At 44.1% G+C, this 25,587-nt stretch overlaps 1 protein-coding gene across 1 annotated transcript in view; it reads left to right on the forward strand.

Annotated features, from left to right (window-relative positions):
- The window catches only part of LOC126455937 (uncharacterized), a 249,628-nt gene that overhangs the window by 200,913 nt on the left and 23,128 nt on the right, over positions 1 to 25,587 (forward strand). The window contains exons 4-6 of the mRNA XM_050091695.1: positions 9 to 161; positions 8,999 to 9,257; positions 19,848 to 20,045. Of these exons, the coding sequence (XP_049947652.1) occupies positions 9 to 161; positions 8,999 to 9,257; positions 19,848 to 20,045 (610 nt within the window). The remainder of the gene's footprint in view (positions 1 to 8; positions 162 to 8,998; positions 9,258 to 19,847; positions 20,046 to 25,587) is intronic.

The following is a 25,587-nucleotide window of genomic DNA, read 5'->3' on the forward strand; positions in this document are numbered from 1 at the left end:
TTGCGCAGGTGCTCAGGCGGCGAAGCGCAGGTGCTGCGGTGTGCGGACGGCTCTGTGTTCGTGTCCGGGCGCTGCGAGGCGGCGGCGGAGTGGCGGCCCTGCGTACTGCAGCCGGACGGGCTCCACCCTAACGTCTCCGACGGCTGCGCTTCCTACTACAGGTACCCGACTGCTTCCTCTCCTTTTTCTCATCTTACAGTTTAAAAGCTTCTTCCCGCTGAGTTACACATCCTCAGCTCGTATATTGCAATGGGTTTTGTGGTTCTGCAACTAACCTTCTGATAAGGTCTCTCTGTAAGAAGGGTGACTCACTGATATCAATAACTGTCACCCAGTGTCACTCCTCCATTATTTTCTAAAAATTTTTGGTTGATGATGTAGTCCAACGTTGTTATTTACCTGTGCAGTAACGGGTTAGTTAACCAATAACAGACTGGATTTCAAAAGGAGGCCCCTACTGACGAGGAGAACACGACAAGTGCCATAATCTGATTTTCCAGAGAACTATCTCAGTGGCAGAGGGGTAAAAATAAGCGAACACATCTCCCTGCTTGTCCGCAGATATTGGACCGTTTCTGAGTAGACGAAGTTAAACTTTTCGAGATATTTATATGCCTTTTAGAGCGTAAGTGATCCAACCTCAGTGGCGGCACAGCGGCTAGCGACGCGGCTTTTCACTATTGCGCCCCGTGTTCGAAACCCACAACTATCTCTGATTTTCATTTATGTACCCATCTCCGTAGAAGATTACTACGTAAATGTTTTTCAATTTATATTGAAATAACGCTGTCCATATACCGGGTGATCAAAAAGTCAGTATAAATTTGAAAACTGAATAAATCACGGAATAATGCAGATAGAGAGGTACAAATTGACACACATGCTTGGAATTACATGGGGTTTTATTAGAACAACAAAATACAAAAGTTCACAAAATGTCCGACAGATGGCGCTTCATCTGATCAGAATAGTTATAATTAGCGTAACCAAGTAACACAAAGAAAAAAGACGATGTTCTTTACAGGAAATGCTCAATATGTCCACCATCATTCCTCAATAACGGCTGTAGTCGAAGAATAATGTTTAAGAGCACTGTAAAGCATGTCCGGAGTTATGGTGAGGCATTGGCGTCGGATGTTGTCTTTCAGCATCCATAGAGATGTCGGTCGATCACGATACACTTGCGACTTCAGGTAACCCCAAAGCCAATAATCGCACGGACTGAGGTCTGGGGACCTGGAAGGCCAAGCATGACGAAAGTGGCGGCTGAGCACGCGATCATCGCCAAACGACGCGCGCAAGAGATCTTTCACGCGTCTAGCAATACTTTTTTTTTTTTTTGTTCTAATAAAATCCCATGTCATTCCAAGCATGTGTGTCAATTTTTACCTCTCTATCTACACTATTCCGTGGTTTATTAAGTTTTCAAATTTATACTGACTTTTTGATCACCCAGTACGTCTACTAGTCGTATACCCGGTGAATGAATTTAAAAAAGAAAAGAAAAATAATATATGAATGAAAAAATTATTTGAAATTATTTTCGGTGAAATTCTGTAGTATATCTTGATTCATAATCAATTGCAAGAGCCAGATTTCGGAAAAGAGACTTTTTTTGTGTGGTTTGCCCCACAAATTAATGCCAACACGTGAAATTTTCATCAATGATAAGGACATTTCTTTTGCTAGTGAGATTCATACGAATAAATGTCGCTGTGGCAAATCGACCTTCACGCAATGCTCGTGGAGGTCGGAATTTCTACGTTTCGAATGTTTCTGCTATCGGTATCATCCAAGGAAATGCACCAAATCATCCTGAATAATAAAAGTACGCATAAGATATAAGAATTGAAAACTGATGTAGAAATTAAATATAAGAGTATGATAATTTAGAGAGACTGTAACCCTGAAAATACCATACACATACGTTTCATATATAAATAAGTAACACTTGTTATGAAACGTAGTTGTAATTTTACAATTAATATAACGCCTTGTATCCTCTAACCTGATAAGAAACATACGTGCAGTAACCTACGAACATGCGTAGGTAAATGAAAAAATGAAATAAATAAAACCAATAATCGAGTTTTGAACACAGGGCGCAAAAGTCACGTTAGTCACTATTCACAAGCTGAAATGAGCTTCCAGTACTTTAACAGACATCTAAATTACCTCGAAAACTTTGAAGATCGTTCTCTCAGGAACGATCGTGAATCTACGGATAAGTATAGACACGTGTTCGCTTATTTTGGCTTCTCTTCCACTGAGGAAAGTTGTTGGAAATCGGGTTATAGCACCTGTCGTTTTCTCCTCGTAAGTTGTATATTTATACATTTGCTGAGCACACAATTCAATCCTTAAATTTCAAAATAACACCAACTGCGATTTTCTGCGATGTGTCGCAAGCATTTGACTGAGTCAGTCATAAAATTTTATCACAGAAACTTAAGTTTTTATAGACTGTGTAGTTCAGCACCTGCCTGTTTTAGTTATTATTTAAGAAACAGAATGCAGAAAGCTATCCTAGTCTGTGTAAGTAATACAAAGAGGAATGCCAAATCACTTGCGTAGTAAGAAATCGCAATGGGAGTTCCAGAAGGTTCGATTATTGACCCACTACTGTTATTCTTGCCTTATTTTAGTGATCTGTCATGTTATTTGAATGAGGAGGCAGATTTAGTCCTGTTTACAGATGATACAAGCATTGTTGTGAAGCCGAGCAAAGGAGTATAAACGGAGAAAATATTGACTGACATTTTTTTTAGACTTTTGTGAAAGTTACTGACTGATTTTGCACAAACGAGCTAGCTTCAAACTTTGGAAGCACACTGACATATTTACAGAGTATCTGTATTACTAAACAGCTGGCCCAGGGCACAGTCTCTGTTGCGGGCTGCCTATCTAAAGGCTTTGAGGGGCAATAAAATAAAGTGAGTTTCAATATATCACGCAGTTACAGACTGAATTTAAAGATAGAAAATGCTTTCACGACAAGATTTAACGTAATAAATGAAGTATTACAGTTAGAAACTGTGTATATATCTTGAGGCAGGATGACTCACAGTGTGTAAATTACCCAAACTACACTGGTATGCAAAACTCAAGGATGGAAGTAACTTTCGCGTGATGTATCACTGCCAAGTAACATAGCTCAATGAAATTTGGGTCATACATAGAAAGAACTGCTACAGTGTATTACGGAGGGTCACTGGAAGAAATACGCAATGAGACAAACAGAAATGACACTTTTATTCAAAGGCAATAATTATACTGAAGTCATCGCGTTTCTTATGGCCTCTGGACAACACAAAAGGCGGTATATGGTTTTTAATGGGGTGTCTTATCACGACGAACAGCAATGCATACTCTGTAATGTGCTCCTATCCTGGTAGCGTGGTTGGTAAGGAGTTCTTGCGGTAGGCCTACCAGTCCTCTAGTATTTGAGAATGGGAACACTTAGCCACTTTCAACAAACTTTAATCACAGTTTCAAATTTTTGCCAAGCTTTCTCTCGCTTACAAGCTTAGCGTCAAATATTTTACACATTAACTCATTTGTAGAGTAATCAGAAATCTGAAGATGTTTTATACATGAGAGTTCGATTCTTTAAAGTATCAGAGGTGGGGTGTTTACTAATATTAGTCTGTGCAACAACTCACTCTTTGATGCCAACAAAACATTTTCAGCTCACTGAGCGACAAAATATATTTCAAAGCTCATTCACATCCGTTATCATACACAGGTATTGTTTCACAAGCAGTCCACTCATATGTGTCCCTTGCAGACACAAAAAAGTCTTTGTTTATCTAGAAACGAAAGCACGTGGTACAGTTCACAGTTTACTCAACAGCAGTCACTGTGTTTCTGTAGTTCACATTGATACAGCGCACACATTAATTGAAATGTTTTATCCATGTCCCCATAAAGCATATCCATTCCAACAGCCATGCCATAACGTCAACAATCATTGTCTTCTCCTCTCCATTCTTCGCCCTTCTATTGTTGCGTTTCACCAGTAGCTGTAGATGTATTTCTATTATTTACAACAATATAGGAAGGCTAAAGTGATACTCACCACATAGAGGAGGCATTGAGTTACAGGTAGGTACAGTGAAAAAGCCTGCTAAAATATTTAACCTTTTAAGCAAAGTTCTATTTCCGAAGTAGAGAACACACACACACATTCACACAAGCACAACTCACTTACAAACGGCCACTGTGTATGGGCAATGCGGCCTGAATGAATGCGACTGTGTCTGATATGTGCAGCAATCTGCTGGGTGTGTGGTGTAGGCAACGAGGAAGCATGGGGCGAAGATGGGGAGGGACAGCAGGTTAGGGGTGGGAGAAGACGCTGTGCTGCCCGAGGGAGTGTGCAAGGACGTGATGGGATCGGGACGCACTGCTAGTGGAGTCTCGTGAGACTGCGAGGGAAGTGACAGCGGAAAGGAGAGGAGTAAAGAATGGGAAAAACGAGTAGGTGTGTTGGCAGGATAGCAGACATATGTAGAACTAGAGTAGGAGCAGGGCAGGCGTAGGTAGGAAGAAGGGCAGGGACTAGAGAAGGGTGAGGCCAGGGACGTTATGGGAACGAAGGATTTGTTTTAGGGAGAGTCCTCCCCACTTGTGCACTTCAGGAAAGACGGTGTTAGGTGGTTGGTAGGAAGAATCCAGATGGTGCAGGCTGCGAAGCAGTCGTTAAGGTTAAGCACAATATTTTGGGTGGCATGTTCAGCAACTGGGTGATCCAGCTGTCTCTCGGCCGAGGTTGGACCTTGGCCACTCTTGGAAAAACAGCTTATTAGTTGTCATGCCCTCGTAAAAAGCCGCACAGTGATTGCAGTTTAGTTGGTAGATTACAAGGCTACTTTTGCAGGTGGCCCTGGCTTTGGGGAGGTAGGAGATGCCTGTGACAGTTCTGGAGCAGGTGGTAGTGGGAGGATGTGTGGGACAGGTCTTGCAAGACCTTATAGTGTTTGTTATGACCTGTATTAGTAAATACAATAAACAAAAAAATTATAAAAGAAGAAGAAATATTCTCTAAGACAAAAAAATGACGCACCACGAAGGAGTTATAGAAATTGGTCAGAAATCTATATTCATACAGGTATCGACGGAAATTACAAAATTGTAAACTTTGGCCGCTGATGGATCAATGTGCGACACTGCAGCCCAGTTTCATCGTGCCGCTGGCAAGGATAGTAAACAGCGGAAATTTCGATACCAGGGCATAAAGTCTTGGCGAATGCGACTCCGTGTACTCAGTTGGACAGTAAGTACATATCGCAGACAAGCGTGTGAACAATATATGCAAATGTCATTATTTGAGAGAGGACATGTATTTTGGCTCAAAAAATCCAGTTGGAGTAATCGGAAAATCGCTCGATATTAGAATGAATGCACCATGGCCGAACACAGTATCAATAAGGACGCCCAATGTGGCGTCAAATGAAATAATACTTGCACTTGGCGGCCGAACTTCCCCGAATGGGGCCTCCCGGCCAACCATACCATACGCTCATTTCCATTTTTTTGGTTGACCTAAAGAGACAAAGGAACGTGAGGACCCAGCAAGACCCAGGAGTGTTAGAGAGGGACTCAGAGTTCCGGATTCATTATTATCATCGACCCAACGGTGAACTGGTGCTTCACTGGCCACAATGATCACTAATAGGCGGTTCACAGAAAGGGGACTGAACTCACCACACCTGTTGCACCTGCTACCATTGACCTCTGTACACCAACAAGTCGATCTGCAGTGTTGTCGGGCACATTCGACATGGAATGTCACTGACTAGAGCAGAACTGTCTTCAGTGATAAGTTCTGCTTCGAACTGGGCACCATGGTAACATGTCTGAAAACGTCCTGTCAGCGGTGGGATACCATCCTGACTGTCACCCACGATAAGGCCCGACAACCAGGAGTGATGGTCTGGAGTGCCATCTCTATTCACAGCAGGACCATTTTGGTTGTAATCCGCGGCATTTTTACAGCACAGCAGTATATCGACGGTATTCTACACACCGTTGCTCTGTCCTTCATGACAAGCCATCCTCGACTTGCATTTGAGCAAGATAATGACCAACATTCCATTGGAACTACTGATAGCCTTGGGAGAGCCAGCCCTGCCGAAACTCTACCATCTGGTGAGCAAGATGTACCAGACAGGTGAAATACCCTCAGACTTCAAGAAGAATATAATAATTCCAATCCCAAAGAAAGCAGGTGTTGACAGATGTGAAAATTACCGAACTATCAGTTTAATAAGTCACGGCAGCAAAATACTAACAAGAATTATTTACAGACGAATGGAAAAACTGGTAGAAGCCGACCTCGGGGAAGATCAGTTTGGATTCCGTAGAAATATTGGACCAAGTGAGGCAGTACTGACCCTCCCACTTATATTAGAAGACAGATTCAGGAAAGGCAAACCTACGTTTCTAGCATTTGTAGACTTAGAGAAAGCTTTTGACATTGTTGACTGCAATACTCTCTTTGAAATTCTGAAGGAGGCAGTGGTGAAATACAGGGAGCGAAAGACTATTTACAGCTTGTACTGAAACCAGATGGCAGTTATAAGAGTCGAGTGCCATGAAAGGGAAGCAGTGGTTGGGAATGGATTGAGACAGGGTTGTAGCCTATCCCCGATGTTATTCAATCTGCGTATTGAGCAAGCAGTAAAGAAAACAAAAGAAAAATTCGGAGTAGGAATTAAAATCCATGGAGAAGAAATAAAAAGTTTGAGGTTCGCCGATGACATTGTAATTCTGTCAGAGAAAGCAAAGGACCTGGAAGAGCAGTTGAACAGAATGGACAATGTCTTGAAAGGGGGATATAAGATGAACATCAACAAAAGCAAAACGAGGATAATGGAATGTAGTCGAAATAAATCGGGTGATGCTGAGGGGATTAGAATAGGAAATGAGACACTTAAAGTAGTAAATGAGCTTTGCTATTTGGGGAGCAAAATAACTGATCATGATCGAAGTAGAGAGGATATAAAATGTAGACTGGCAATGGCAAGGAAAGCGGTTCTGAAGAAAGAGAAATTTGTTAACATCCAGTGCAGATTTAAGTATCAGGAAGTCTTTTCTGAAAGTATTTGTATGGAGTGTAGCCCTGTATGGAAGTGAAACATGGAACGATAGTTTAGACAAGACAAGAATAGAAACTTTCGAAATGTGATGCTGCAAAAGAATGCTGAGATTAGACGGGTAAATCATGTAACTAATGAGGAGGTAGTAAATAGAATTAGGGAGAAGAGGAATTTGTGGCACAATTTGACTAGAAGAAGGTATCAGTTGGTAGGACAGGTTCTGAGGCATCAAGGGATCAACAGTTTAGTATTGGAGGGCAGCGTGGAGGGTAAAAATCGTAGAGGGAGACCAAGAGATGAATACACTAAGCAGATTCAGGAGGATGTGGGTTGCCGTAGGTACTGGGACATGAGGAAGCTTGCGCGGGATAGAGTAGCATGGAGAGCTTAATCAAACCAGTCTCTCGACTGAAGACCACAACAACAACATCAACAACAATGCTCAACCACTCATGGCGAGAGTTTCTACTGCTTGTCTGAGTGCTTGGCAAACCCTACCTTGGCCAGCAAGGTCGCCGGATCTGTTCCGCACTGAGAACATTTGGAGCATTATGAGCAGGGCCGCGGTCGGAGTAGCCGAGCGGTTTTAGGCGCTTCAAGTCTGGAACCGCGCGACCGCTACGGTCGCAGGTTCGAATCCTGCCTTGGGCATGGATGTGTGTGATGTCCTTAGGTTAGTTAGGTTTAACTAGCTCTAAGTTCTAGGGACAGATGACCTCAGATGTTATGTCCCATAGTGCTCAGAGCCATTTGAACCATTTGAGCAGGGCCCTCCAACCAGCTAGGGATTTTAAGGATCTAACGTGTCAATTGTACGGAATTTGATGCAATATCCTTAGGGACGACGTCCAACAAAGCTATTAATCAACGCGAAACTGAGCAACTGCTTACATTATGGCAAGAGGTGGACCACTGTGCTATTTACTTGCTCAGTTTCTGAAGCTCTTTCTCTTGAACAAACCAACCAATTTTTCTGAATCTGTAATCATTTGTTTGTCTGCAGACTTACATCATGAAACTTCCTGGCAGATTAAAACTGTGTGCCGGACCGAGATTCGAACTCGGGACCTTTGCCTTTCGCGGGCAAGTGCTGTACCATCTGAGCTACCGAGGGACGACTCACGCCCGGTACTCACAGCTTTACTTCTGCCAGTATCTCGTCTCCTACCTTCCAAACTTTACAGAAGCTCTCCTGCGATCCTTGCAGAACTAGCACTCCTGAAAGAAAGGATACTGTGGAGACATGGCTTAGCCACAGCCTGGGGGATGTTTCCAGAATGAGATTTTCACTCTGCAGCGGAGTGTGCGCTGATATGAAACTTCCTGGCAGATTAAAACTGTGTGCCGGACCGAGACTCGAACTCGGGAACTTTGCCTTTTGCAGGCAAGTGCTCTACCAACTGAGCTACCCAAGCACGACTCACGACCCGTCCTCACAGCTTCAGTTCTGCCAGTACCTCGTCTCCTACCTGGCAGACTTCACAGAAGCTCTTCTGCGAACCTTGCAGAACTAGCACTCCTGGAAAAAAGGATATAGCCTGGGGGATGTTTCCAGAATGAAATTTTTACTCTGCAGCGGAGTGTGCGCTGATATGAAACTTCCTGGCAGATTAAAACTGTGTGCCGGACCGAGACTCTCTGTCCGGCACGCAGTTTTAATCTGCCAGGAAGGTTTATATCAGCGCACACTCCGCTGCAGAGTGAAAATCTCATTCCAGATTTACATCATTTCCATCGACTTCTGTCCTATTCAGATATTTCTTTCGAGGTGCACCTTTTTTATGTTAGAGTGTATTTATATAAGCTCCCTATAGATATATCTGCACACCTCCAAACGAATCACGAGACTCAGAAGTTTCGCCACGCCGCCAGTCGCAGCTGTAAAGTTTTGACGGCAGGTGCGAGAACGGCAGCGTGTCGGCGCGCCTGCGCTGCCCGCCCGAGGCGTCGGGCCGGCTGGCGTTCAGCGCGCGGCTGCAGCGGTGCGCGCCCGCCGTGGAGGTGACGTGCGCCGCGGCCACCTGCCTGCCCGCCAGCAGCGCCGACATGTTCTTCGTGACGCCCGGCACCGCCTGCCGGGACTACCACCGCTGCCGCGCCGGCCTGCGCGCAGACTTCCGCTGCCCCGCCGGCTTCATCTTCCACTGGGCCACGCAGGTACGACACGGCATCAGTACTCCCACGGCAAGCATACATCCAATGGGTCACCGACTTTCCTCATCCTTCGGACTGCCCATTAAAATTGATACACCAAGAAGACATGCAGATGATAAACGGGTATTCATTAGACGAATATATTACACTAGATCTGACATCTAATTACATTTTCACGCAATTTGGGAGCTTAGATCCTGAGAAATCAGTACCCAGAACAACCATCTCTGGCCGTAATAACGGCCTTGATACGCCTGGGCATTGAGGCAAGCATAGCTTGGATGGCGTGTACAGGTACGCTACCCATGCAGCTTCAACACGATACCACAGTTCATCAAGAGTAGTGACTGGCGTATTGTGACGAGCCAGTTGCTCGACCAACATTGACCAGACGTTTTCAGTTGGTGAGAGATCTGGAGAATGTGCTGGCCAGGGCAGCAGTCGAACATTTTCTGTATCCAGAAAGGCCCATACAGGACCTGCAACATGCGGTCGTGCATTATCCTGCTGAAATGTAGGGTTTTGCAGGGACCGAATGAAGGGTAGAGCCACGGGTCGTAACACATCTGAAATGTAACGTCCACTGTTCAAAGTGCCGTCAATGCGAACAAGAGGTGACCAAGACGTGTAACCAATGGCACCCCATACCATCGCGTCGGGTAATACGCCAGCATGGCGATGACGAATACACACTTCTAATGTGCGTTCACCGCGATGTCGCCAAACACGGATGCGATCAACATGATGCTGGAAACAGAACTTGGATTCATCCGAAAAAATGACGTTTTGCCATTCGTGCACCCAGGTTCGTCGTCGAGTACACCATCCTAGGCGCTCCTTTCTGTGATGCAGCGTCAAGAGTAACCGCAGCCACAGTCTCCGAGCTACTGGAAACGCTGTCGAACTGTTCCTGCATATGGTTGTTGTCTCGCAAACTTTCCCTTCTATTGCCTCAGAGATCGAGTCGTGGCTGCACGATCCGTTACAGCCATGCGGATAAGGTGCCTGTCATCTCGACTACTAGTGATACGAGGCCGTTGGGATCCAGCACGGCGTTCCGTATTACCGTCCTGAACCCACCGATTCCATTTTCTGCTAACAGTCATTGGATCGCGACCAACGCGAGCAGCAATGTCGCTATACGATAAACCGCAATCGCGATAGGCTACAATCAGACCTTTATCAAAGTCGGAAACGTGATGGTACGCATTTCTCCTCCTTACATGAGGCATCACAACAACGTTTCACCAGGCAACGCCGGTCAACTGCGGTTTGTGTGTGATAAATCGGTTGGAACCTTTCTTCATGTCAGCACGTTGTAGGTATCGCCACCGGCGCCAACCTTGTGCGAATGCTCTGAAAAGCTGATCATTTGCATATCACAGTATCTTCTTCCTGTCGGTTAAATTTCGCGTCTGTAGCACGTCATCTTCGTGGTGTAGCAATTTTAATGCCCAGTAGTGTAGTACCTACTAGACCACTACATCTGTGCGGCACAGCCGAGCGAATGATAAAGGTCAGAAATGAGCACCTTACCCTTCATTAAACACGCCAGCGAGACCTGTGACGTTATCTACCAGCGTGCCGTTCCCGTGTGTCCGTAGAGTGCCCCTCGTACCGTGAGTCTGTTGTCGCCTATATGCGCACTCGACTCGCCCAGAAAGCATAGCGAGTACAGGTGTTCACAAGTACAACAGCAGACTGGCGGCATTCCCGCTACATAAGCATCAGTTTTGAAAGAAATTTCCGCCTTTAAACTGAAAAATTACTACTCATTTATTTCACAGTCATGTTTTCGGCTTTACAGCCATTCTGGAGTGCAAGTAGAAATATCACAAAATGTCTGACCTGCCTAAGCAGAAGCAAGTGGTTCAGCCGCGCCTACCTATGGGTTATATGCAACCCTCAGCGCCTTCAAAAACCACACAAGAGAGTTAAATATTCTCTCACAAGGGAACCTCCCCATCGCGACCCCCTCACATTTAGTTATAAGATGGCACAGTGGATAGGCCTTGAAAAACTGAACACAGATCAATCGAGAAAACAGGAAGAAGTTGTGTGGAACTATGAAAAAATAAGCAAAATATACAAACTGAATAGCCCATTCTCAAGATATGCAACATCAAGGAAATTGAGAACTCAGGAGCGCCGTGGTCCCGTGGGTAGCGTGAGCAGCTGCGGAAGGGAAGGTCCTGGGTTCAAGTCTTCCCTCGTATGAAAATTTTACTTTCTTTATTTTCGCAAAGTTATGATCTGTCCGTTCGTTCATTGACGTCTCTGTTCACTGTAATAAGTTTAGTGTCTGTGTTTTGCGGCCGCACCGCAGTACTGTGCGATTAGTAGACGAAAGGACGTGCCTCTCCAAGGGGAATCGAAAACATTTGATCGCAAGGTCATAGGTCAACCGATTCCTCCACAGGAGAACACGTCTGATATATTCTATACGACACTGGCGACGGCATGTGCGTCACATGACAGGAATATGTTGTCGACCCACCTAACTTATACACTTCGCGAATAGGTAAAAAGATTCTTCTACCTTGCCCGATTGAGGTTTTCTTGTGGATGTGATAGTCACTCCAAAAAAAGCGATGAAAACATAAGCGTTTGTCATGTAAACCGGAAATAAAAAATTAAAATTTTCACTCGAGGGAAGGCTTGAACCAAGGACCTCTCGCTCCGCAGCTGCTCACGCAAACCACGGGACCACGTCGTTCCTCTGTTCACAGTTGCCTTACTGTTGCCTATCTTGGCATGGACTACTCAGTTTGTATATTTTGCTTATTTTTTCATAGTTCCACACAACTTCTTCCTGTTTTCTCTATCGATCTGTGTTCAGTTTTTCAAGGCCTATCCACTGTGCCAAATTATAACTAAATCTGAGGGGGTGCGATGGGGAGGTTCCCTTGTCAGTCACCAGGAGCAACTTGTTAATCCCAAGAAAAAAGGAACAGGATCTTTAATGTAGTTAAATTTTGTGCTGGGATACGTTTTCGCTGGAGGCCACCGTTTTCGAGTTATTCAAGAAAAACGCGTTGCAAGATCACTTTTGTACATTTTTCTTGAGTGATTTGAAAATGACGCCTCTAGTGAAAATGTATCCCAGTGCAGAATTTAACTTCATTAAATTTTCTACAAAAAGGTCTTGTTCATTTATCCTGTGACACTAATACGAGGGTTATTCGGAAAGTAAGGAACGAGCGGTCGCGAAATGGAAACCACAGTGAAAATACGATGAAGTTTTGCACAGGTCTGTTGGACAGTGTCTCTAGTATGCCCGTCGATCGCGTTACGTCGTTCTCTTTAGTTCTGAGCACACAGGGGGCACATAAAGATACCTAGAACAATAGTGTCTCCAACCAAGCACGAGGGCCAGGTGAGAAATTTCGCCTGAAGCTATGCAGCCAACATTACATAACCCTCGTACGCTTTCTTCTTCAAGATAATTCTCAGCCGCATTCTGCAGGGAAAATGAAGATGCTCCTCCATCGTTTTCAGTTGGAAATGTTTGATTACCCACAATACATCCCGTAATTGTCTCCCTCTGAGTTTCATCTCTGCTCATACGAACCGCTGGCTATGAAGACAACATTTTGGCACACACAACGAGCTGTAGGCCAGCGTAGAGAATTGTCGGAAAGCACTGGCAGCTGCCTTCTATAACGAGGGTATTGGAAAGTTGGTACAACGCTACGACAAACGTCTAACTCGGATCGGCGAATGTGGAGATAAGTAGCTGAAAGTTGTAGCTAACTGTTGCAAATAGAACAGTTTTTATTTTCACTGTGGTTTCCATTTCGCAACCTATCGTTTCTTACTTTCCGAATTGCCCTTTCAGTTTGTGTGTAGCAAGCGACAGAATATTAAAATCTTGTGTTGGGTTTTTTGAAGGCATTGCGGATAGCATAAAACTCATAGGGAGGGGAGCTGAATCACCCACCAATATAACGACTCATCAGTTAGCAGTGAATATTGTTCTATTTATACATACATTTATATGGATAAAAATGTTTCGAAGGCTGCTCTTAATTTATTTAAATATGTAATATCTATTCAGAGAACGTCTAACAGTGACACTTTCGGGGCGTTACCGAGTGTGTAACGACAGTATCAGAAAACATGACATGAGGACGATGCTCAAATGATTAATTATTAAAATAAATTACAGAAATGAATGATGAGCTACACAACTCGCTGTTAGCCCATAAACGCTACTTGTCAGGACCAAATGAATTCAGAAATAGCGCACTTTCTTGTCGCAGGGTCATAGCAGTGACTTTTGTTTGCATTGGACGAAATTTGTATGTTTTTCATCTGAAGCGTGAACTATAACGTGAAACTTATTCCATATATCATCTATATCATCTAATGAAACACATTTCCAATTGTGTACTTTGCATCAATTAATTTTCGTCTCACAAAACACAGCTTTGTGAAAGGCCATCTGATCTCGACAATTATTCATTTCGCCTTGTCAGTGCTACTTTACAGTAGCAAGATCGCGTACTCATCTTCTGTACTAAAAGTAAGTCACGACTAGCCTTACACTCCTGCACTCTTCAGTGAAGCTTTGCGCAACTCTTTGGTGAAACTGAACACTTTCGACGTGTTCCAACTTTGGCGACACTTAAGAAAAACACAAGCAAGTGTAATTCTAGCTGTGGCAATGCTCTCGTCTACAAGACTAAAATCCCATCGTTCAAGTTGGCTAACTCTTTGTTAAGGAATATTGTTGATAGGAGGGAAGGCTATAGAAATTCAAGAACCTGCATTCTTTATGCAATATTCATCTATTTAAAACATCGCAGCAGTGCTCCCCATTCACATACGTTAGAATTTTGAAATATTGCCACTGTTCAGATCTACCTTCAAGAGAGTAGTTTCTTAGTGAGGCCTGCTTTGAATAATTATTGCTGTTAATGTTAATAATTTTGGTGTTAATGAAAAACCTTCATCATCAACTAAAACCGCATCTTGCAGCATGCCGAATGTTCTCGATTGTAATGCACGCAATATGATATGTAATTTCAGTTCTGGTAACAATGCTTCATGTGTTACAGTACCTTTACTCCTTATCGCGTAACTAACTTATTTAGAAGAAACGTGAACAGTTCTGGTGACATTCCAAGATAATTAAAATAACTTCTTGGGTCTTCCGTTATAAATTTCAACATGGGTGCTGAGCAACCGAGCTGACGTCTTTTCTCCATCCAGTCACGAATCGAAACACGTTTCTTATTTTTTTCTTATGCATCGATTCCACGCAACAAGCTTTAACTCCATCACAACTCGTGCGACGTGCCGCTGCCAAACTTTCATTTCAGACACGACTCAGGGACCCACAAAACGACGAAACTTAAGTGTATACTGGTGTCACCGTGTCTACAGTCATATATAAAACCACTTGCGTGCAGCTCATTCCACGCAACGAGTGGCGCAACCTAATGTCGTCGTGTAAACTAGGCTTAAGAGAGAACGAGTCGATGGTTATGAAGCGACCGCAGCGCCAGTTCTCGAACTCGTCATACTTGCGGAACTACAGCGGGAACGAAGCGAGCCCTACAGCACTGACGTAAGAGAGGCACCTTGATTTGTGAAGTATGCAACCCACAACATTCGACTCGTACTCGCTCCGTTTCTGATCTCAAGTTAACGGCACTCGTTCCCCACCACTCGCCATCCACGACGTACGCCTTTCAGCAGGCGAGCACTTCCTTGTGCGACCAAACGGGGGCTTCCTCATTCCAAGCGACCAAGGAAACATGGTGGTTAGCTGTGTCACAACACAGCGCGAGGCCTAGAAAAGAACACCGAGCACATGCACAATGCTACTTTGTGGCCTATGCGCATCCATACCTAATCTTCATGGCTCTGAGAGCCACACAAGCGGCTGTGTCATGAAATGAGATAGTATCAGTCATTGTCGGAAACTTCCACCAAGCTGTCCGAACTGTATTCGCCCTGAAACTTCCTGGCAGATTAAAACTGTATGCCGGACCGAGACTCGTACTCGGGACCTTTGCCTTTCACGGGCAAGTGCTCTACCATCTGAGCTACCCAAGTACGACTCATGCCCCGTTCTCACCGCTTTACTTCTTCAGTACCTCGTCTCCTACCTTCCAAACTTTACAGAAGCTCTCCTGCGAACCTTACAGAACTAGCACATCTGAAAGAAAAGATATTGCGGAGACATGACTTAGCCACAGCATCAAAAACTGTGGTAAAAATTCAGATAATTAACTACAAAATTTGATTTTTTTAAAACATAAAGTTTAAAACGTAACAGCTCATTCATTTTTTCATAAATTAAATAGATTCTAGAGTTTCAGCCACCTGTAAGTGTGGTTTTTATGCTGTGTAAAATTCATCGAACAGTCTCTCTAACTTATGAAGAAAAGTGTACCTATAGCAACAAATGCAGCCAATAGTAAGTGAAAAAATGATGAAATTTCACATGTAAAAAAATTATTTTGTAATGTTTTTGAACTTCGCTACTACGAGTGTGAATCCTGAATCCTTCCTGGTCATGCTGACAAAGTTTAATGAATTTACTTGTAAAAGTATAGACAGTGGAAATTAAAATGTCCTGTGGTGCCTCTCCTGGTCCAAGTCGGCCCGTTTGACGTCCTATCCCCCTTAAGAGTCAGAATTTGGTGGCAATATACGTGAATCCGTGTTCTATTTTTCTACATAGTCTCCATCACGCTATATGGCCGTACGCCAACGTTGTGGAAGAGCATGTATTCCCTGCTGGTAAGAGCACTTGTCGTGTAGGCGTAGCCATGTTTTCACTGCATGACTGACACTCTCGTTATCTTCAAAGTGTGTTTCCCGTAGAGACTCTTTAAGCAGCCCAAAGAGATGGAAGTCCGAGAGTGCCAGGTCTGCACTGTAGGGTGCATGAAGCAGTGATGTCCAACGCAATTTGGCGATGTGTTCCTGGGTTCTCAGACTTCTGTGTGGGCGTGCATTACCGTGTTGGATCAAGATTTCTACTGGATTCTTGTCCGATCGAATACGTCGGAAACGGTTCTTGAATTTATTTAGAGTCTTCACGTATGTCTCTGAATTGATGGTTGACACTCTTGGCATCACATCCACAAGAATGATGCCATCACAATACCAGAAGACTGTCACGATGACTTTTCCGGCAGAGGGAGTTGTCTTGAATTTCTTCTTTTGTGATGAATGAGGATGATGCCACTCCACGGACTGTCATTTTTGTTTCCGTCGCAAAGTGGTGCATCCAGCTTTTGTCCCCCGTAACGATCCATGGCAGAAAGGCCTCTCCGTCCGCCTCAAAACTGTCCAACAATTCAGATTAAATGGCCTTTCATTGAACCTTGTGGTCCGCTGTGAGCATTCGTGGAAACCATCGCGAGCACCTCTTTGAATATCCGAGAGTCTCGAGCATTGCACACGCACTTCCAATGCTGACTGACAACTGTAGAGCCAATTGTCGAATTGTGATGCGCCGGTCAGCACGAATAATGGCATTCGCACGATTCAGCGTGTCTGGAGCAGTGGAATGTCCCGAGTGAATGTCCCGAGTTCTGTTTCTGCATTTCATGAGGCTGTAACTTCCTTTACCCATAGCCCAACTGTACTCCTATCAACTGGAGCATCGTCATACACTACACACAAACGTTTATGGATGTTCATCACGGTTACTTTTTCTGCACATAAAAATTCAATAACAGCACGTTGCTTGTAACGTGAGTTGTATGTAGGCGCCATTTTGACGCTGTACTACGGCTCTGCCATCTGCCAGAACGATTCGAAACTTCGCGGTGCAAAGAACAAACATCAAACGTGAAGCACCAACAAGGACGTTTGTCTGTGTACGAGGGTGAGTCAAATGAAAACCTTAAATTTTTTTTTAATATTATTTATTGTACAGAAGTGGTACAAAGGTGTATTATTTTTCAACATAATCTCCCCTATTCTCAATGCAAGTCCTCCAGCGCTTACAAAGTGCATAAATTCCTTTAGAAAAAAATTCTTTTGGTAGTCCGCGCAGCCATTCATGCACCGCGTGGCGTACCTCTTCATCAGAACGGAACTTCTTTCCTCCCACTGCGTCTTTGAGTGGTCCAAACGTATGTAAATCACTTGGGGAGAGATCTGGTGAGTATGGTGGATGAGGAAGACACTCAAAATGCAGGTCTGTGATAGTTGCAACGGGCAGTGTGGGGCCTTGCACCGTCATGTGGCAAAAGGACACCTGCTGACAGCAATCCACGTCGCATTGATTTGATTGCAGGCCGCAGATGATTTTTTAGGAGATCTTTGAATGATGCACTGGTGACAGTGGTCCCTCTAGGCATGTAATGCTCCAAAATGCCGCCTTTTTCGTCCCAAAAGAGTCATCATAACCTTCCCTGCTGATGGTTCTGTGCGAAACTTTTTTAGTTTTGGTGATGAGAAATGGCGCTGTTCCTTGCTCGCTCTCTTCGTTTCCGGTTGGTGGAATGAATCCAGGTTTCGTTCCCAGTAACGATTCTTAAAAGAAAGCCGTCACCTTCTCGTTCAAAGCGCCGAAGAAGTTCTTCACAAGCTTCAACACGTAGTTCTCTCATTTCAGGAGTCAGCTGCCGTGACACCCATCTTCCAGACACTTTGTGAAACTGGAGAACATCATGCACAATGCGGTGTGCTGACCCATGACTAATCTGTAAACATGCTGCAATGTCATTCAGTGTCACTCGGCGGTTTTCCTTCACTACGGCTTCAACTGCTGCAACGTTCTGTGGAGTCACAACTCGTTGTGCCTGACCTGGACGAGGAGCATCTTCCACTGAAGTCACACCATTTGCGAACTTCCTACTCCATTCGTAGACTTGCTGCTGTGACAAACATGGATCACCGTACTGAACCTTCATTCGTCGATGAATTTCAATAGGTTTCACATCTTCACTACGGAAAAACCGAATAACAGAACGCTGTTCTTCCCTGGTGCACGTCGCAAGTGGGGCGGCCATCTTTTTACTGATACTGCGACGGTATGCGTGCATCTGCACTATGCTGCCACCCACAGGCCATTCTGCACGCTGTCTGTAGCACGCTTAACAACTTACAGGATAACGGCGCGAAATTTCGATTTGTTATTACACATTTAAGGTTTTCATTTACATCTACGTCTACATCTACATTTATACTCCGCAAGCCATCCAACGGTGTGTGGCGGAGGGCACTTTACGTACCACTGTCATTACCTCCCTTTCCTGTTCCAGTCGCGTATGGTTCGCGGGAAGAACGACTGCCGGAAAGCTTCCGTGCGCGCTCGAACCTCTCTAATTTTACATTCGTGATCTCCTCGGGAGGTATAAGTAGAGGGAAGCAATATATTCGATACCTCATCCATAAACGCACCCTCTCGAAACCTGGGCAACAAGCTACACCGTGATTCAGAGCGCCTCTCTTGCAGAGTCTGCCACTTGAGTTTGCTGAACATCTCCGTAACGCTATCACGCTTACCAAATAACCCTGTGACGAAACGCGCCGCTCTTCTTTGGGTCTTCTCTATCTCCTCTGTCAATCCGACCTGGTACGGATCCCACACTGATGAGCAATACTCAAGTATAGGTTGGACGAGTGTTTTGTAAGCCACCTCCTTTGTTGATGGACTACATTTTCTAAGGACTCTCCCAATGAATCTCAACCTAGTACCCACCTTACCAACAATTAATTTTATATGATCATTCCACTTCAAATCGTTCCGCACGCATACTCCCAGATATTTTACAGAAGTAGCTGCCACCAGTGTTTCTTCCGCTATCATATAATCATACAATAAAGGATCCTTCTTTCTATGTATTCGCAATACATTACATTTGTCTATGTGAAGGGTCAGTTGCCACTCCCTGCACCAAATGCCTATCCGCAGCAGATCTTCCTGCATTTCGCTGCAATTTTCTAATGCTGCAACTTCTCTGTATACTACAGCATCATTCGCGAAAAGCCGCATGGAACTTCCGACCCTATTACCTAATCACCCTCGTATATTAAAAAAAAGTGGGGCATTACTTATTAAACGACCCTCAAGCTTGCAGTTACATCAACGGTACCTGTTATTCCCCAAATGAGGTCGCTGTATCTCCCGAGGAAATCGGTGACCTTTGTGTCAGATTACATTACAAAAATCAGTGTCTTTGTATTTTATTAAAACCATTAACGGTTTCGGCTTCGCAAATGTCGCCAGTTCTAGAAGTTTATCAGCAATACGTAGGCCTGTAGTAAGTACCTTGGTACTGACTACGTGCCTACGTGTCGATACTAAACTTTTAGACGTACTTAGTGTTAAATGGTTCAAATGGCTCTGAGCACTATGGGACTTAACATCGGAGATCATCAGTCCCATAGAACTTAGAACTGCTTAAACCTAACTGACCTAAGAACATCACACACATCCATGACCGAGGCAGGATTCGAACCTGCGACCGTAGCGGTTGCACGGTTCCAGACTGAAGCGCCTAGAACCGCTCGACTACAGCGGCTGGCAATTATGGTCACAAAGCCGAAACCGGTAATCAGTTTTTGTCACGTATCTTTTATTGTTACATCTGTGAGTGTTTGTTTGGCCGTGTGTGGCAGGTGTGCGTGCCAGCGGGTGAGTCTGCGGAGTCCGGCTGCCCCGAGCCGGTGTGCGTGGGCCGCGTGAATGGCCGCTACGCAGACACGGCGCACGGCTGCGCGCGCTGGTTCCGCTGCGAGGGCGGCGCGCTGCGGCAGGTGGCGCCCTGCCCGCCGGGACAGCTGTTCCACGCCGGGCGCTGCCGGCCCGCGCAGCAGGTGAGCCCACCGACCACTGCCCGCTGACTGCTGAGGGGAGACAGTGATCGACACGTGTCAATGGTCCTGAGCAGACTTTCCACCTCGTACACAACGTGCCTTGGCCTCGTGCGACGGATAGTTGCGGGTGCACCACGGGCATCCGCAAAGTGACGGAAAGCAGTGGAAGGGGGTGGGGGGAGGAGAGAGCAAGAAGAGACATTTGCCCTCTCCCAGACTCTGGATGAAGACTTATTACACTACATCGACATCTACGTGATTACCCTGCTTCACATTTAAGTGCTTGGCGGAGTGTTCATCGAACCACAATCATACTATCTCTCTACCATTCCACTCCCGAACAGCGCGCGGGAAAAACGAACACCTAAACCTTTCTGTTCGAGGTCTGATTTCTCTTATTTTATTTTGATGATCATTCCTACCTATGTAGGTTGGGCTCAACGAAAGAATTTCGCATTCGGAACAGAAAGTCGGTGACTTAAATTTCGTAAATAGATCTCGCCGCGACGAAAAACGTCTTTGCTTTAATGACTTCCATCCCAACTCGTGTATCATATCTGCCACATACTCTCCCCTATTACGTGATAATACAAAACGAACTTCCCTCTTTTGCGCCCTTTCGATGTCCTCCGTCAATCCCACCTGGTAAGGATCCCACACCGCGCAGCAATATTCTAACAGAGGACGAACGAGTGTAGTGTAAGCTGTCTCTTTAGTGGACTTGTTGCATCTTCTAAGTGTCCTGCCAATGAAACGCAACCTTTGGCTCGCCTTCCCCACAATATTATCTATGTGGTCTTTCCAACTGAAGTTTTTCGTAATTTTAACACCCAGGTACTTAGTTTAATTGACAGCCTTGAGAATTGTACTATTTATCGAGTAATCGAATTCCAACGGATTTCTTTTGGAACTCATGTGGATCACCTCACACTTTTCGTTATTTAGCGTCAACTGCCACCTGCCACACCATACAGCAATCTTTTCTAAATCGCTTTGCAACTGATACTGGTCTTCGGATGACCTTACTAGACGGTAAATTACAGCATCATCTGCGAACAACCTAAGAGAACTGCTCAGATTGTCACCCAGGTCATTTATATAGATCAGGAACAGCAGAGGTCCCAGGACGCTTCCCTGGGGAACAACTGATATCACTTCAGTTTTACTCGATGATTTGCCGTCTATTACTACGAACTGCGACCTTCCTGTCAGGAAATCACGAATCCAGTCGCACAACTGAGACGATACCCCATAGGCCCGCAGCTTGATTAGAAGGCGCTTGGGAGGAACGGTGTCAAAAGCTTTCCGGAAATCTAGAAATGCAGAATCAACTTGAGATCCCCTGTCGATAGCGGCCATTACTTCGTGCGAATAAAGAGCTAGCTGCGTTGCACAAGAACGATGTTTTCTAAAACCATGCTGGTTACGTATCAATAGATCGTTCCGTTCGAGATGATTCATAATGTTTGAATACAGTATATGCTCCAAAACCCTACTGCAAACCGACGTCAATGATATAGGTCTGTAGTTCGATGGGTTACTCCTACTACCCTTCTTAAACACTGGTGCGACTTGCGCAATTTTCCAATCTGTAGGTACAGATCTATCGGTGAGCGAGCGGTTGTATATGATTTCTAAGTAGGGAGCTATTGTATCAGCGTAATCTGAAAGGAACCTAATCGGTATATGATCTGGACCTGAAGACTTGCCCGTATGAAGCGATTTGAGTTGCTTCGAAACCCCTAAGGTATCTACTTCTAAGAAACATGCTAGCAGCTGTTCGTGTTTCAAATTCTGGAATATTCCATTCGTCTTCCCTGGTGAAGGAATTTCGGAAAACTGTGTTCAATAACTCCGCTTTAGCGGCATAGTCGTCGGTAACAGTACCATCGGCACTGCGCAGCGAAGGTATTGACTGCGTCTTGCCGCTTGTGTGCTTTACATAAGACCAGAAAACAGAACTGTCTCGAAATTCTAGCGTTCATTCTCCGTGACTCCACTAAACAGCACATTTGACATTACCTACAGAGACGGAAAAGATTGCAGCTTTAGTCACCTGTATGGCTAGAGTTTTGTTAGTTGTGATTCTGTTCACGCAAAATCACGCCGAGTCCTTGGTGCGGCTGTGGTTTCGGCGCTGATCTGCAGCCAGGATGGATACCAACCTTTGCAGAACTGTGCCGAAATTATATCTTCAGTCTTTTTCTGTCGCTTCCTCGTTCAGCCCACAGCTGCAGAAAGGAGACTGTCTCTCGCTCTTGCACATGGGTTATATCTCCGACTCGCAACACGTAAACATGACAGCACTATACGTTCCGGTGATCCATCCATAAACATGGTGTAAATTTTAAGTTGACGAACCAGAATAACTCGAGAAACAAGCTTCACACGAAAAAATGTGTAGAATCCATAGTTGATTATTTTTTAGGGGGACATCTCCTGGTGCTAAAATTAGCCCGCCACCCCAGCCCCCGGCTAGGGTGGCGGACTAATTTTAGCAGCACCAAATGTCCACCTCGAAAATAATCAACTTTGGATTCTACACATTTTTGCGTGTGAAGCTTATTTCTCGAGTTATTGTGGTTTGTCAACTTAAAATTTACACCCTTTATAAAATTATTGACATTTAAAAAATTATAAAATTCTCAATCACTTCTGCTGGTGGTAAAGCTTCTGAAACGGTAAAATGTTGCATAGAAAATTTTTACTTGCTTAATGATGAATTTGCATTCCGCCATCCAGCATCAGATTCCCGTCAGCCCGACGAGATCGTTGACCGACGGTGTTATTTAGAGGCCAGTGACCGACCTCAAAATTACGCAGTTTGCGTAATTACATTGCCCGTATACCGATAGAAAAGATCGGTAAACGAGATCTCAGGACACTGAAATAAAAGTTTCATAAAGTAAATGCCGATTGAACACTAGTAGCGTTCGCCTGTGCCCATCAAACAATTCGTCGGCAACTCTCATTCGCTGCACCCTGAAAAAGTTCTAAAATGCAACATAGTAAATTGAGATGTGGCACTAATGGAACAGGAAAGTACGTTCTTTTATTCAAACACAGCTGTTATCATTAAATTAACGTACTTATTAACCAAAAGTTACATCTACGAGAGCGACACTTACATTTTAAAAGACAGTAATCCAAAACAAACAAGAGAGAGAGAGAAGGGTCACAGCTCATGTTTTTATACAGTCAAAACAAAATACGGCGACTGCCTTCAACTCGTTTTACAGAACGTCTTTTGTCAATTTTCGCTATATAAACATTTCTCTGCGACATTCTTTACATGAATAGTATAAAAATATTTTTTATATTAATTTATGACCTTTTCTCCTTTCTGTACAGATTTATTTACACAGAGAAACTTTATTCTTGATGTCTTTTAGCATTAATTAAACGATTGGGGCATATTTTTATTAATTATTCAAAAAGCAACATTTCACCTAGTTTCCATAAGGACGGCCCCTCCCTCTAATGTGCCATGGAATCAGAAAAGTAGCTCACCATTTATCTGTGGGAAAAGAAAACCCATGAAATTTAGTGATTCTGAATTCAGTTTTACACGACTGAGCTATTTCAGTAAAATTCAGAAGAAAAAAGTCATGCTATATTGCAGGTCTTTATACGGAGTGATTCAGCTGCCCCTGTTGATAGTTTTATGCAACCTGCAACTCCTTTAAAAACCAAGTCCGAGATTTTCGTATTCTCTCGCTCACTACGCACGAACTGTTAACATTACAGTTTTTGCAGAAAATTAATGTAGCTAAATTTTGTGCTGGGATACATATTCGTTGGAAGCCATGGTCTTCGAATTATTAAAGAAAAACGCGTTTGAAAATAATTTTTGTACGTTTGGCCTGAATAAATAGAAAACTACGGCCTCTAACGAAAACATATCCCAGCACAAAATTTAACTGCATTAAATTTCCTACGAAAAGATCCTACTCAGTTTTTCTGTAGGACTAATAGTTTGCATGTAGTGAACGAGAGAATCTGAAAATCTTGTGCATGATACTTAAAGGTGCTGCGAGATGCGTAAAACCCATGAGTAGGGGCAGCTGACTCGCCCTGTATCTTACTTAATACCAAACACATCAGTCGAAAACAGGTACAACCTTTTTCTGCGCTAGAAGAGAAAAGTGCGATATGTCAAAGTGGAAGTAATGTGCTCGCCAGGACTGGGACCTTGCCATATCCTGTGGGTGCAAGAGAGTGCCATATGCAGCCACAGAGCTTCGAATTCTGCTTTCCTCTTAGCATGGCTGTACAAGAATGTTTGAAACTGCAGAGACGAGGATTGCCTTGATGCAGTCCCAGGCTGTTAAAGGTTGATTCTACTAGGGATCTGAGGATGATTTTGAGATCTTTCCCACATTCATCTAGTCGTATGGGGTACATTTTACCTAATCAACACAGAAAAATGTAGCTTTCAAAAAGCATTTTCTTCTACGTTATTCCAATCGACACTAAAAAATACAAATCATGAAATTAATGCAAGAAAACTACTTACGTGATATGTGGTAAGGTCTTATGGGACTAAACTACGTAGATTATCGGTCCACTGACGTGAACAGATGTGAAGTTTTATAAGCAAAGAGCTATACGTCGCATCAAAGTTAAATAAGACTTTTAAAAAGTTGATTCCCTGTTTCTCCACTTCGAGGGGTTTTAATGCGGCGTTTTTGTTGATATTCAACAGGGTTTTTTCCATTCATTGACTTTTTTTTCTATCTCAGACTTTTAACTTTCAGTTTCTGTCTAACATTATGGAAGCATGAATAAATTCATGAATTTCATCATACGGGAATGTAATTTCAGATCGGTGGATCAAAAAGCTTCATCCATACACACATTAACAACATAAAAAGATTTATTTGGCATGTACTATTGAAACATGGTTTCCATTTAAGTACCGAAATAATCTACCTTACAACTACTAAGTGGGTAACTACCAATTTTTTGAGACGCCAACACTATTCTCCACGGAATTGACGAACAGGACTTTGATGTGAATATGGTTTGGTTTTGCGACGAAGCCCACTTTCATTTGGATGGGTTCGTCAATAAACAAAACTGGTGCATTTGGGGGTTTGAGAATCCGCATTTCGCGCTCGAGAAGTCTCTTCACCGTCAATGGGGGACTGTGTGGTGTGGAGTTTCCAGTCACGGAATAAGCGGTGCGATATTCCGTGACGGCACGGTGACTACTGAACGGTACGTGTTTTGGAAGATGATTCATCCCCATTATCCAAAGTGACCCTGATTTCGGCAAGATGGGGTTCATGCAAAAAGAGCTCGACTCCATCGAAGCAGGAGAGTCATGTCCTGGAGGAGCACTTTGGGGACCGCATTCTGGCTCTGAGGCACCCAGAGGCCACTGGCATGAGCCTCAATTGGCCGCCATATTCTCCGGATCTGAACACATACTTGTTTTTGTGGGACTATATTAAAGACAAAACACCCATTCAGGAGGCTATCTACAGCATCGAGGTTCCGACACTTCAGCGGGTCATGCAGAATTTCGCTATTCGTCTGC

The sequence above is a fragment of the Schistocerca serialis genome, chromosome 2 (genome assembly GCF_023864345.2).
Source record: "Schistocerca serialis cubense isolate TAMUIC-IGC-003099 chromosome 2, iqSchSeri2.2, whole genome shotgun sequence".
Taxonomy (NCBI): domain Eukaryota; kingdom Metazoa; phylum Arthropoda; class Insecta; order Orthoptera; family Acrididae; genus Schistocerca; species Schistocerca serialis.